The sequence below is a fragment of the Oncorhynchus kisutch genome, linkage group LG30 (assembly GCF_002021735.2).
Source record: "Oncorhynchus kisutch isolate 150728-3 linkage group LG30, Okis_V2, whole genome shotgun sequence".
In the NCBI taxonomy this organism is placed as follows: domain Eukaryota; kingdom Metazoa; phylum Chordata; class Actinopteri; order Salmoniformes; family Salmonidae; genus Oncorhynchus; species Oncorhynchus kisutch.
Window position 1 is genome coordinate 12,438,149 of NC_034203.2, and position 12,843 is coordinate 12,450,991.

At 44.0% G+C, this 12,843-nt stretch overlaps 1 protein-coding gene across 2 annotated transcripts in view; it reads left to right on the forward strand.

The window, feature by feature from the left end:
* The first annotated feature begins 704 nt into the window (after positions 1 to 704).
* The window catches only part of lrrcc1 (leucine rich repeat and coiled-coil centrosomal protein 1), a 40,409-nt gene continuing 28,270 nt past the window's right edge, over positions 705 to 12,843 (forward strand). For both annotated transcript variants that reach the window (XR_004206359.1, XM_020466967.2), the window contains exons 1-14: positions 705 to 864; positions 1,442 to 1,488; positions 1,583 to 1,788; positions 1,896 to 1,961; positions 2,161 to 2,328; positions 4,377 to 4,543; positions 5,240 to 5,449; positions 6,134 to 6,345; positions 6,584 to 6,725; positions 7,451 to 7,599; positions 7,787 to 7,991; positions 8,166 to 8,305; positions 10,473 to 10,674; positions 11,093 to 11,278. Coding sequence is in view for 1 of the 2 variants with exons in the window: in XM_020466967.2 (XP_020322556.1) it covers positions 1,445 to 1,488; positions 1,583 to 1,788; positions 1,896 to 1,961; positions 2,161 to 2,328; positions 4,377 to 4,543; positions 5,240 to 5,449; positions 6,134 to 6,345; positions 6,584 to 6,725; positions 7,451 to 7,599; positions 7,787 to 7,991; positions 8,166 to 8,305; positions 10,473 to 10,674; positions 11,093 to 11,278 (2,097 nt within the window). In the remaining variant the exon portion in view is untranslated. The remainder of the gene's footprint in view (positions 865 to 1,441; positions 1,489 to 1,582; positions 1,789 to 1,895; positions 1,962 to 2,160; positions 2,329 to 4,376; positions 4,544 to 5,239; positions 5,450 to 6,133; positions 6,346 to 6,583; positions 6,726 to 7,450; positions 7,600 to 7,786; positions 7,992 to 8,165; positions 8,306 to 10,472; positions 10,675 to 11,092; positions 11,279 to 12,843) is intronic.

Sequence of the window (12,843 nt, forward strand, 5' to 3'; positions counted from 1 at the left end):
AAGAACGCAGAGGAAGAGGGGTCAAGGGTGCTGGATCCTGAGAGGATCCGTGTGAGTAGTGGACCTGTGCCAGCACAAAGGGATAGGCCGTTATATGCTTCAGGAAGATTGGCTTCTTAGCGTTCATAGCACAGGAGGTTGGTGGCACATTAATTGGGGAGGACGGGCTCATGTTAATGGCTGGAGCAGAATAAGTGGAAAGGTATCAAATACATCAAACACATGGTTTCCATGTGTTTGATGCCATTCCATTTTCTCTGTTCCACCCATTATTATGAGCCGTCCTCCCCTCAGCAGCCTCCCCTGGTTCATAACAATGGTATCAACTGTACTGCAGGGATAGAACATAAGTCACAGAAAATAGAGGTTGTGATGTCAGCTGCAGAGAAATATTTGGGGATACGAGATTTGACTGCAGAGGAGTTACAAGGTATGTTGAGTGGTGGGGTCCCGTCCTTCCAGGCCATTGGCCTGGCGTAGGACCAGATAGGGTTAAAGTAGTAGTGGAATAGGGGTGTGTTTTAATGAATGTAGGATTAGAGGGTAGAGACTATTTAAAATATAAAAAAATTCCCTTTAACCATTTTTCGTAGCGCAAAGTATAATGGGTTTATACCCCAGTCTAGTTGGTGAAAGTACTTGCAACATACTGTATGCTGGATGCCAAACGCTGTAAAACCTCATCAAGGAAGAAGACCTGTGCACAAGGACGGCCTGCGCATTACCGCCACCTGCAGTGCTTGACCAGTAATGCGACTGAATATTGACGGAAGTCGATGATACAAGCGGCCAGTTCAAGTGGAGCGGCGGCAAAACAACAACAACAGATGCTGAACAACTTCTACAAGTCACATTGCACTGGGGGTTAGTATTGGGATGAGGATAGTACACATGGTACACATTTAGCTATGTTTCGTGTTTTGTTAGTGGTTAAGGTTGTCGTGGGTCGAGGGAGGTTTACTCGTTTCTATGTAGTATGTCGATTTGTAGTTAGCTTTGCTACAGTAGGTTAGCTAGCTAACGTTAGTTTTATAGTTTTGAACACTTTTATTTTATTTCATTATGTTACACATGTCTTTATGTCCAATATTCGGATGAGGTTGTTGGTAAGTTGCCGGGCTACATTAGCTATCTAGAAAATCCTTATTATATGATAACGTTAGTAGCTAAGGTCTTAACCATAAACTGGCAAGCTAACGTTTAGCTACACTAGAACCACAGTCTTAACAATAAGACATCTTTGCTAGAACAGTGCAGTAGCTAGGTAATGTTGCTACTAGCACATTTAACGTTGGATACATACCTTAAGTGCACAGTCATAAAGCCCCATTTAGCCATTTCAACACCCTTTGTTTGGTCAACTGAAGGATGTGGCTGTAGAAATGTAACCACTGAAATTGTGCATGAATGAAACTGTAGCTATTTATTTGTGATCTTCTAGGCGATGGCGGATGGAGAGCTGTGTCTGATAGATAAGAGCATATCAAGGTAATCACACCTTCATCTTCCAGTAAAATCTTCACCTGGAACTTCTGTATGAAATAATCCATGGAATTCTCTCATCATGTCACCCTCTGTGTAGTTTGCTGGAGGTCCCATTGAGTGCCAATGTCACATCCCTGAATCTGCATTGTAACCGTATTCTGAAAGTAGAGGGCTTGACCACTGCTTGGCATCTCCGACACTTGGATCTGTCGTCCAATCATATCTCTCGCATCGAGGGCCTCAACTCTCTAGCCTCACTGAGAACCTTGAACTTGTCCTGCAACTTGATCACTAAGGTCGAAGGTGAGCCCTGGTCAAACAGAAAAGTGTTGTTCAGTTAGTTTTTTATTTTTGTCACAAACATTCGGAATTGGGCTTTTGTGTGTAAGATGTTAATTTCTCCTTTTCAGGACTGAATGGACTTGTTAACCTGATAAGATTAAACCTGGCCTATAATCAGATAAGTGACCTCACAGGTAAACTTCAGTTTACACTTACATGCACAGTGTGCAGCCTACTGACCACAACATTCATGAACAGGGATGGGCAACACTGTCCCAGAGAACTAGACTTGCCCATCCCTGCTCATGATGATCACACATGGCCAAGTTTTCCGTAACAAAAATGTACATTTACTATCACATGAGGGTGATACTCATTGGTTGTAATACCCAGGTTTGCTGTACCTTCACGGGGCGGAGTACAAACTGAGGAACCTCCATCTCCATAGCAACCGCTTGGACAGCATCAACCAGCTGCTGCAGTGCATGCTGGGACTGGAGAATCTGAGTGATGTCACCCTAAGTGTGGAGGGAGCAGGCAATTCAGTCTGCAGCTTACCAGGTGAGCGGTGATGAAAATTGAGTGATGTTGCAGTGCTATTTGAGCTACACAATTCCTGGGTAGCCATACTAAACCTCCATTCTGAGTGCAAAAGTATGTCCATGAAAAACCAAAAATGGCAGTTTCTTGAGATTTAGCCAGAGATACAGGGCCTTCAGAAAGTACTCACACCCTTTTACTTTTTCCACATTTTGTTGTGTTACAGCCTGCATTTAAAATGGATTAAATTGAGATTGTATGTCAATGAACTATGCTCAATACAACATAATGTCAAAGTGTAATTTTGTCAATTCATTTTTTAAATGATTTTTTTTTTATAAATGGAAAGCTGAAATGTCTTGAGTCAATAATTCAAGTGTGCTCAGGACGGGTCCAGTTGGGCACGTTGGGTAGCATACTTTTTAGCTTGTCCCCCACTATGCTGCTTGTGCTTAGTGTGCTGTTTTTGTGTTGTTGAGCGAATAAGTATTCAATCGCCTTTGTTATTGCAAGCCTAAATAAGAGCAAAAATGTGCTTAACAAAATGCATAATAAATTGTATTGGCTCACTCCCTGTTTGAGAATAGTGGTTAACATGATTTTTTAAAATGACTACCCCATCTCTGTACCCCACGCATACAATTATCTGAAAGGTTCCTCAATCTAGTAGTGAATTTCAAGAACAGATTCAAACAAAAAGACCAGAGGTTTTCCCAATGCCTCGCAAAGAAGGGCACCGGATTAGTAGATGATTAAGAAGGGGAAAAAAGCAGGCGCTGAATATCCCTTTGAACATGGTGAAGTGATTAGGCTTTGGATGGTGTATCAATACACCCAGTCACTACAAAGATACAGGTGTCCTTCCTAACTCATTTGCTGGAGACGAAGGAAACTGCTCAGGGATTTCACCATGCTGCAAATGGTGATTTTTAAAACGGTTACGGAGTATAAAGGGATACTTTGGGATGCTAGCAGATACCTATAGACATCCAGTCATTGCGCTAACGCTAGTTAGTGTTGGCTTGCGAAACTACCTTCAACCTCCTTTATACTGGACACAGAGACCTAAAAATATAATAGCCAAAATCCTGAAATATCCCTTTTTAATGGTTGTGATATGAGAACTGAGGATGGATCAACAGCATTGTAGTTACTCCACAAATACTAACCTAAAATGACCAAGTGAAAAGAAAGAAGCCTATACAGGATACAAATGTTCCAGAACATCCATCCTTTTGTCAACAAGAAACTAAATTAATGTGACAAAGGTTTTTTGTCCTAAATACAAAGTGCTATGTTTGGGGAAAATCCAACACATCACTGAGTACCACTCTTCATACTTTCTAGCATGGTGGTGGCAACATCATGTTATGGGTATGCTTGTCATCGACAAGGACTAGGGAGTTTTTTTTTTACAATAAAAAGTAACCGAATACAGCTATAAGCACAGGCAAAATGTTAGTGGAAAACCTGGTTCAGTCTGATTTCCAAAAGACACTAGGAGACAAATTCACCTTTTCAGCAGGAAAACAACCTAAAACACAAGGCCAAATATACACTGGAGTTGCTTACCAACACGACATTGAATATTCCTGAGTGGCCTAGTTACAGTTTTTACTTAAATCTATGGCAAGACTTGAAAATTGTTGTCCTCCAATGATCAACATTCAACTTGACAGCTTGAAGAATTGTAAAAAATAATAATTGTCAAATATTGTACATCCAGGTGTGAAAAGGTCTTAGACTTTTCAGAGACTCACAGCTGTAATCACCGCCGAAGGTGCTTCTACAAAGTTTTGACTTGGGTGTGAATACTTATGTAAATTAAATATTTCATTTTTAATACATTTGCAAAAATGTTTTTTTTTAAACGACATGTTTTCGCTTTGTCCTTATGGGGTACTGTGTGTAGATGGGTGAGAGAAATTCAGTCTGAAAAACAACAAAAATGTGGAATAAGTCGAGGGGTATGAATACTTTCTGAAGGCACTGTAGGTCATGTAAACTAAGTATTTTGGACATCTATTTGGCATATTCAAACTCAATGACTCCTGTGTTCCCTGCTGCAGGTTACAGAGAGCTGGTGCTCCAGTCCTTACCCCAGGTCTCCAGCCTGGATGGGGTGGACCGGCTGGGGAACCCTGCTCCTCTGGGGGAGGACAGCCCCATCGACATCCCCGGCCTGGAGAATTACGTGGACTTCTTGCTCTCCTCAGACACCAGTGCCAACGAACTGGTAAACATTAATCACAACCAAATTATATTCTATATAATGTATGCCAAAAGGGTTGTACCACATCTTAAAACTGATGTGGGTTTATATCACCCTCTGTCAGTGATGGGCAACCCCTTTTGTAGGCCCGCGGATCAATTTCCCCAGATCCATTTTTTTCAGAAGGGGAATAAAAAAAAAAATATATATAATAATTTGGTTGTGCATCAGCAGTTTTTCTCTTGTTATGTCAGTTACTGACAGTCACTCATTTAGCCCATGCCAGCTAACATTTTTGGGAGGGGTAAGTTACTCTCACGTCCAGCTATCTAAAGTTGTAGTAACCATGGTCTAATTACCGACCGGGGGGCCCCATTGATTTTTTTAGTCACTCTCACTCAGATATCATATTAAAAACGGCAAACCTTTGCTTTTTTCAAAATGTGTAGTATTGCATGAAATTAGCTGTTAAACTGCAATTGTTTCTCTATGCCCCATGGCAAAAATAGGAGGATTGCAATAATAAATTGACAAGTAATTTATAAGCAGTGTATATGAATGCTTTTTGTAATTTGAAGTAGTCTAAGTGTCACCACTTTGGGTCACTTTGAACTGTTTTTCTCTTATCTGGCACATGGCATGTTTCTCTGGGTGTATTATTACATATTACACCTATTGAATGTTGTAGAACTAATATCTCAACATAAGATGTCCCCACAGGCTAGGGTTGACGGCTCTTCCACCACTTCCCATATTGACGAGGTGCTGAAGCAGTTCCGCCAGCGGGCAGGGGGCCCAGATCCAGTCAGACGGCCCCAGGTTCCACAGCCAGGTTGGGCTACAGCGGGCAGCTATAGTACAGCAGCAGACCCAAACAATGAACAGCGTATCCAGAAACTGGAGCACCAGGTGTCCCGGCTGTTCCAACAGGTGAGACTGGATGGAACGGTCTAAAGACGTCTGACTGATGCTGATGGGCACCTGTGTGAAGAATGTTGCTGTATAAACATTCACATACACTGAGTGTACAAAACATGACAGACTGACCAGGTGAATCCAGATGAAAGCTATGATCCCTTATTGATGTCAACTGTTAAATTCAAATCAATCAGTGTAGATGAAGGTGACAAAAGATTGAAGTGCCTTTTGATTGGGGTATGGTAGTAGGTGCCAGGCGCCCTGGATTGAGTGTGTCAAGAACTGCAAAGCTGCTGGGTTTTCACACTCAACAGTTCCCTGTGTGTATCAAGAATGGTCAACCACCCAAAGGATATTCAGCCAGCTTTACACAACTGTGGGAAGCATTGTAGTCAACATGGGTCAGCATTCCTGTGGAACACTTTCGACACCTTGTAGAGTCCATGCCCCAACGAATTGAGGCAAAAGGAGGTGCAACGCAATATTAGGAAGGTGTTCTTAATGTTTTGTACACTCAGTGTATATCACATCACGCATATAATGAAATTATGGCCCAGTTTTATTGTAGTAATATACAGTGGTATAGTGCTCTCTACACTGTAGAGTATTTAAGTTGTATACTACAAAGTAGTGTAGAAGTAATGCGTATGGTTTATCCACCTGCATCACTGATGATGCTCCTAACCTGGTCGCCAGACTCCTGCAGGGGAGGTCTCCAGCAGCTCCACCCCCTTTGTGAAGGTACGGAGGCCCAAGAGGGACATAGACAACACGTCAGAGAGTGAGTGTGATAGCGGGAAGGAGAACCGGGGGCGTCGCTCCAGAATCCCAACTCGGCACAGGGGTAGCAACAGTCCTGCAGTGAAGAGGATCATCAAGCAGCCCACCAAGGCCAAACAACCAGACAGGTAACAGACACTGCCTCTCTGCTGGCAAGTTTCTTATTTGACAATTTCACACCTGTCATGATCTCCACACATGACGCAGTGACATTGACACTGTGGTTATGCTTCATCAGATTCTTATCATACCCGCTCAGTTCGAGTCGTTTTGTTTTAGTCAACCTAATCAATCACAGTTGACACATTTTCATACTCATTCTGAAACGTATAAAGAGACTGCTTTGCTTTGACTTTTTATGTGTAGTGATCAAGGGAAAAGTTCAAAGTGTTCAGTTGTCCCTGGGAGGAAGTCAGGCGTCCATCAGGCCTTTGGGGGTGCCGACTCAATAGGACCAGTCAGGAAGACCCCCAGCAGCACCAAACAAGCAGTGGAGGAGACTTATAGGGTACGGACCACAGACCACAGTTCTCATATGCAGTATTCGTGTACATCAGTGATGTAGTGTTTGGGGGGGAAAAGCTGATCACCATTCGCGGTGAGTAAAGTAATGCTCCGTATACTTCTGTTTTTTAAGCAACATTTTTGGGGAGTATTTTTATTCGGTTTTATTCTTGGACATAAAAGACTGTAAAAACACCAGGAAATCATCTCCAAGTGATGTTAATTTAAGAAATCTGTTTCCAAGTATTCCCATGTGTAGTAGAGACACTTGATCTTTAACAAATGTAAGCAAGGTTTGAAATGATTGTGTTTTAGTCAAACGTTATATCTGTTTTTGGATTGTTGCAATCAATTTGCAGTCTACAAATAATTTGTAATCATGTTCCGGCCTCCGAACGTCCGCTCAAGCAAAAAATGGTCCCGCGGCTGAATCTAGTTGATGATCCCTGCTTTAACACATTTTTCCGCAAAAAGGAAGGATCATGTTCGTACAGTAACAACAAAAAGTGTGTAAACAGCGTTAACGTGCGTTTAACGTCCTCTACACCACTGCTGTACATATCGTCGTTGAACTTAACTAGTTCGGCTGTCACATCATGCATAGATTCCCTGTCTAATTGAATATATCAACTTAGTGATTTTGTAAACTACTACTGATACTATGAAATTGAGTGCATAATTAGTTCGCCACAATGAACTTTGTGTGTGTGTGTTTGCGTGCCTCCCTAGGCGATCGTGGAGGAGCGTGATCAGGAGAGAGAGAGGCGGTGGAAGGCTGAGCAGGCTGTGAGGAAGCTGACCGAGCAGATGAAGACCTTGCAGACCCAGGCCAGCCAGGAGAAAGACCTGCAGAGCATGGCCCTGCATACCACCGACAGGTTAGAGTAGTTTACTGCATACAGTACATACACAAACACAGATATTCGTTATGCTCTAGTCACAAAAAGTTCAAATCTCTGCTAAATTCCCACACACACTTCCGTTATCTCATGCTTCCTGTAGGTTTGTAATACAAGCTAAAGTCGGACCTTGTGTCTCACTCCCCTGTCTCTTTCCACCTCCCAGACTGAAGGAGCTGTTGCTGAAGGAGCGTTCGGAGCGCTCTGTTCTGCAGGCTCGCGTGGAGGAGCTGGATGAGAGGTGTCAGAGCTCCGCGCTGCAGCTGGAGCAGGTCCTGCAGCGGGAGGAGCAACACAAGAGGGCGCTGCGCAGCCTGGAGGACAGCACGTCCCATAGTGAAGCACGGAAGGCACGCCGGCAGGCTGAGGAGGTAGAGCTACTGTTGCCTCATAACCCTTGATACTTCATGGATATAGTAGAGCTTCCATAGGTAGCACTGGGACGAAACGTTGCAACGTGGTCAGGAAAAATTCCAAGCCCTTGTGCTGCAACCTATTAATATTACCCGTACTGAGTAGGGTGTGACCTTTCGATGACCTTTCAGATGAAGAGGAGCCAGGAGCTGGAGAACAAGGTGTCGGCCCTGATGAGAGAACTTGAGATCCAGCGAGCTTCGCTCCGACAGCATAAAGACAAGCTACGGCAGCTCCATGAACTGCTGGCTTCCAGGGAACAAGTGCACAGGTGCAGTTGAAGTCAGAAGTATACATACACAGTTTTTTTACCCCTTTTTCTCCCCAATTTCGTGGTATCCAATTGTTGTAGTAGCTACTATCTTGTCTCATCGCTACAACTCCCGTACGGGCTCGGGAGAGACTAAGGTTGAAAGTCATGCGTCCTCCGATACACAACCCAACCAAGCCGCACTGCTTCTTAACACAGCGCGCATCCAACCCGGAAGCCAGCCGCACCAATGTGTCGGAGGAAACACCATGCACCTGGCCACCTTGGTTAGCGCACACTGCGCCCGGGCCGCCACAGGAGTCGCTGGTGCACGATGAGACAAGGACACCCCTACCGACCAAGCCCTCCCTAACCCGGGCGACGCTAGGCCAATTGTGCGTCGCCCCACGGACCTCGCGGCCGGTTACGACAGAGCCTGGGCGCGAACCCAGGGACTCTGATGACACAGCTGGTGCTGCAGTACAGCGCCCTTAACCACTGCGCCACCCGGGAGGCCATTAACTTGTTTTTCAACCACTCCACAAATTTCTTGTTAACAAACTATAGTTTTGGCAAGTCGGTTAGGACATCTACTTTGTACATGACACAAGTAATTTTTCCAACAATTGTTTACAGACAGATTATTTAACTTAATTCACTGTATCACAATTCCAGTGGGTCAGAAGTTTACATACAGTAAGTTGACTGTGTCTTTAAACAGCTCGGAAAATTCCAGAAAATTATGTCATGGCTTTAGAAGCTTCTGATAGGCTAATTGACATAATTTGAGTCAATTGGAGGTGAACCTGTGGATATATTTCAAGGCCTACCTTTAAACCCAGTGCCTCTTTGCTTGACATAATAGGAAAATCAAAAGAAATCATGCAAGATCTCCAGAACTCTGGCTCATCCTTGGGAGCAATTTCCAAATGCCTGAAGATACCGCGTTCATCTGTACAAACAATAGTACGCAAGTATAAACACCATGGGACCACACAGCCGTCATACCGCTCAGGAAGGAGACGCGTTCTGTCTCCTAGAGATGAACGTACTTTGGTGCAAAAAGTGCAAATCAATCTCAGAACAACAGCAAAGGATCTTGTGAAGATGCTGGAGGAAACCGGTACAAAAGTATCTATATTTACAGTAAAACGAGTCCTATATCGACATAACCTGAAAGGCCGCTCAGCAAGAAGCCACTGCTCCAAAACCGGCATTAAAAAAAGCCAGACTACGGTTTGCATCTGCACATGGGGACAAAGATTGTACTTTTTGGAGAAATAGAACTGTTCGGCCATAATGACCATCGTTATGTTTGGAGGAAAAAGGGGGAAGCTTGCAAGCCGACGAACACTATCCCAACTGTGAAGCGCGGAGGTGGCAGCATCATGTTGTGGGGGTGCTTTGCTGCAGGAGGGACTGGTGCACTTCACAAAATAGATGGCATCATATGGAGGACAATTTTGTGGATATATTGAGGCAACATCTCAAGACATCAGTTAAAGCTTGGTTGCAAATGGGTCTTCCAAATGGACAATGACCCCAAGCATACTTCCAGAGTTGTGGCAAAATGGCTTAAGGACAACAAAGTCAAGGTATTGGAGTGGCCATCACAAAGCCCTGACCCCAGCCCTATAGAACATTTTTGGGCATTACTGAAAAGCATGTGCGAGCAAGGAGGCCTACAAACCTGACTCAGTTACACCAGCTCTGTCAGGAGGAATGGGCCAAAATTCACCCAACTTATTGTGGGAGGCTTGTGGAAGGCTACCTAAAACTTTTGACCCAAGGTAAACCATTTAAAGGCAATGCTACCAAATACTAATTGAGTATATGTAAACTTCTGACCCACTGGGAATGTGATGAAAGAAATAAAAGCTGAAATAAATCATTCTTGCTACTATTATTCTGACATTTCACATTCTTAAACAAATGTGAAGGGAATTTTTACTAGGATTAAATGTCAGGAATTGTGAAAAATTGAGTTTAAATGTATTTGGTTATGGTAAACTTCTGAGACTACAGCACCTTTTTTTGCAGTATGGTGCCATCAATGGAAAATGAGCGTTTCTTTACCATTTCACTCAGTTTCAAAATGTTTTCTCCCTATTGAACCTGACCCAGATCTCATTAATTTAGTCAGTCAGTCAGTCAGTGAGAGTCTTAAAAGTGTCATCCTGTTTCACAGGAAGGAGCTGGAGGGTCGGCTGGTGCCAGGCGGGGCGGAGTTCCGGGAGGTGGTGGCCAAGGAGGTGGCTGTTGTAGAGCAGAGACACGCCCAGAGCAGGTCTGGGTTGGAGGACAGATTGACCCAGGCCTCACAGCAGTACACTGCCCTGGAGGACGAGTTCCGTATGGCCCTCACCATCGAGGCTGCTCGCTTCACTGAGGTCTGAACACTGAACTAGAGAACATCAAATAAAACCGTTTATTTGTTATTTAACTTCCAGTAGCATAAAAAGACAGCTGAAACAAGGACACATTTGGGCCTGTTCTAGATACTTATGTAGTGTTTGTGTGTATTGTGGTAACGTTGACACTTTGGTTCATTAGGTATTAAAAATGTCCCCTACATCGCTAACTCAGTTCTCTAGCTTTGACCTTCTACTAAATGAGGTAGAAGAAAACATATTGCTGGTAAGATTGACAGAAACGGGGAATGCACAGTAGTAGACTTTCATAAAAATGCTGAATTAAGACAATAGGACTAAAGAGAGCCTTTGACTCATGAAATTGATGATTAGATGAATATGAAACTTTTTGATAGGAACAACTAACAAGGTTTCTGCCTGTGTCCTCCGTACGTAGGTAGAGCAGGGCTGTACCCGGCTGAGTGCTGAGCTGTCGGAGGTGAAGGCTGCCCTGTCTCAGACCCAACAGAGAGAGAGACAGGCAGGGGGTCTGGTGCAGGAGCTCACCGCCATGGTCAAGGAGCAGAAGAGCCGCATCACAGAGCTCAGCAAATCCAAGCGAGACGCCGTCACTGAGCTCAAGGTACAACACCATGACCGGGGCTCTTCAGCATGTTGCTTATAGCTATCAAAATATTTTCTATCTGCAGTACCTGGTAGTGATGGGGGGGGAAATGTATATAGATACATATCGCAATATTATTTTGGACAATATTATATCAATACTTTGAATCAAAGAGTCAATTTGTAAAAATTATTTATATACAGTGGGGAGAACAAGTATTTGATATACTGCCGATTTTGCAGGTTTTCCTACTTACAAAGCATGTAGAGGTCTGTAATTCTTATCATAGGTACACATCAACTGTGAGAGATGGAATCTAAAACAAAAATCCAGAAAATCACGTATGATTTTTAAGTAATTAATTTTGATTTTATTGCATGACATAAGTATTTGATCACCTACCAACCAGTAAGAATTCCGGCTCTCACAGACCTGTTCGTTTTTCTTTAAGAAGCCATCCTGTTCTCCACTCATTACCTGTATTAACTGCACCTGTTTGAACTCGTTACCTGTATAAAAGATACCTGTCCACACACTCCATCAAACAGACTCTAACCTCTCCACAAAGGCCAAGGCCAGAAGGCTGTGAAAGGACATCAGAGATAAAATTGTAGACCTGCACAAGGCTGGGATGGGCTACAGGACAATAGGCAAGCAGCTTGATGAGAAGGCTACAACTGTTGGCGCAATTATTAGAAAATTGAAGAAGTTCAAGATGACGGTCAATCACCCTCAGTCTGGGGCTCCATGCAAGATCTCACCTCGTGGGGCATCAATGATCATGAGGAAGGTGAGGGATCAGCCCAGAACTACACGGCACGACCTGGTCAATGACCTGAAGAGAGCTGGGACCACAGTCTCAAAGAAAACCATTAGTAACACACTACGCCATCATGGATTAAAATCCTGCAGCACAAGCAAGGTCCCCCTGCTCAAGCCAGGGCATGTCCAGGCCCGTCTGAAGTTTGCCAATGACCATCTGGAGGATCCAGAGGAGGAATGGGAGAAGGTCATGTGGTCTGATGAGACAAAAATAGAGCTTTTTGGTCTAAACTCCACTCGCCGTGTTTGGAGGAAGAAGAAGGATGAGTACAACCCCAAGAACACCATCCCAACCGTGAAGCATGGAGGTGGAAACATCGTTCTTTGGGGATGTTTTTCTGCAAAGGGGACAGGACGACTGCACCGTATTGAGGGGAGGATGGATGGGGCCATGTATCGCGAGATCTTGGCCAACAACCTCCTTCCCTCAGTAAGAGCATTGAAGATGGGTCGTGGCTGGGTCTTCCAGCATGACAACGACCCAAAACACACAGCCAGGGCAACTAAGGAGTGGCTCCATAAGAAGCATCTCAAGGTCCTGGAGTGGCCTAGCCAGTCTCCAGACCTGAACCCAATAGAAAATCTTTTGGAAGGAGCTGAAAGTCTGTATTGCACAGTGACAGCCCCGAAACCTGAAGGATCTGGAGAAGGTCTGTATGGAGGATTGGGCCAAAATCCCTGCTGCAGTGTGCGCAAACCTGGTCAAGAACTACAGGAAACGTATGATCTCTGTAATTGCAAACAAAGGTTTCTGTACCAAA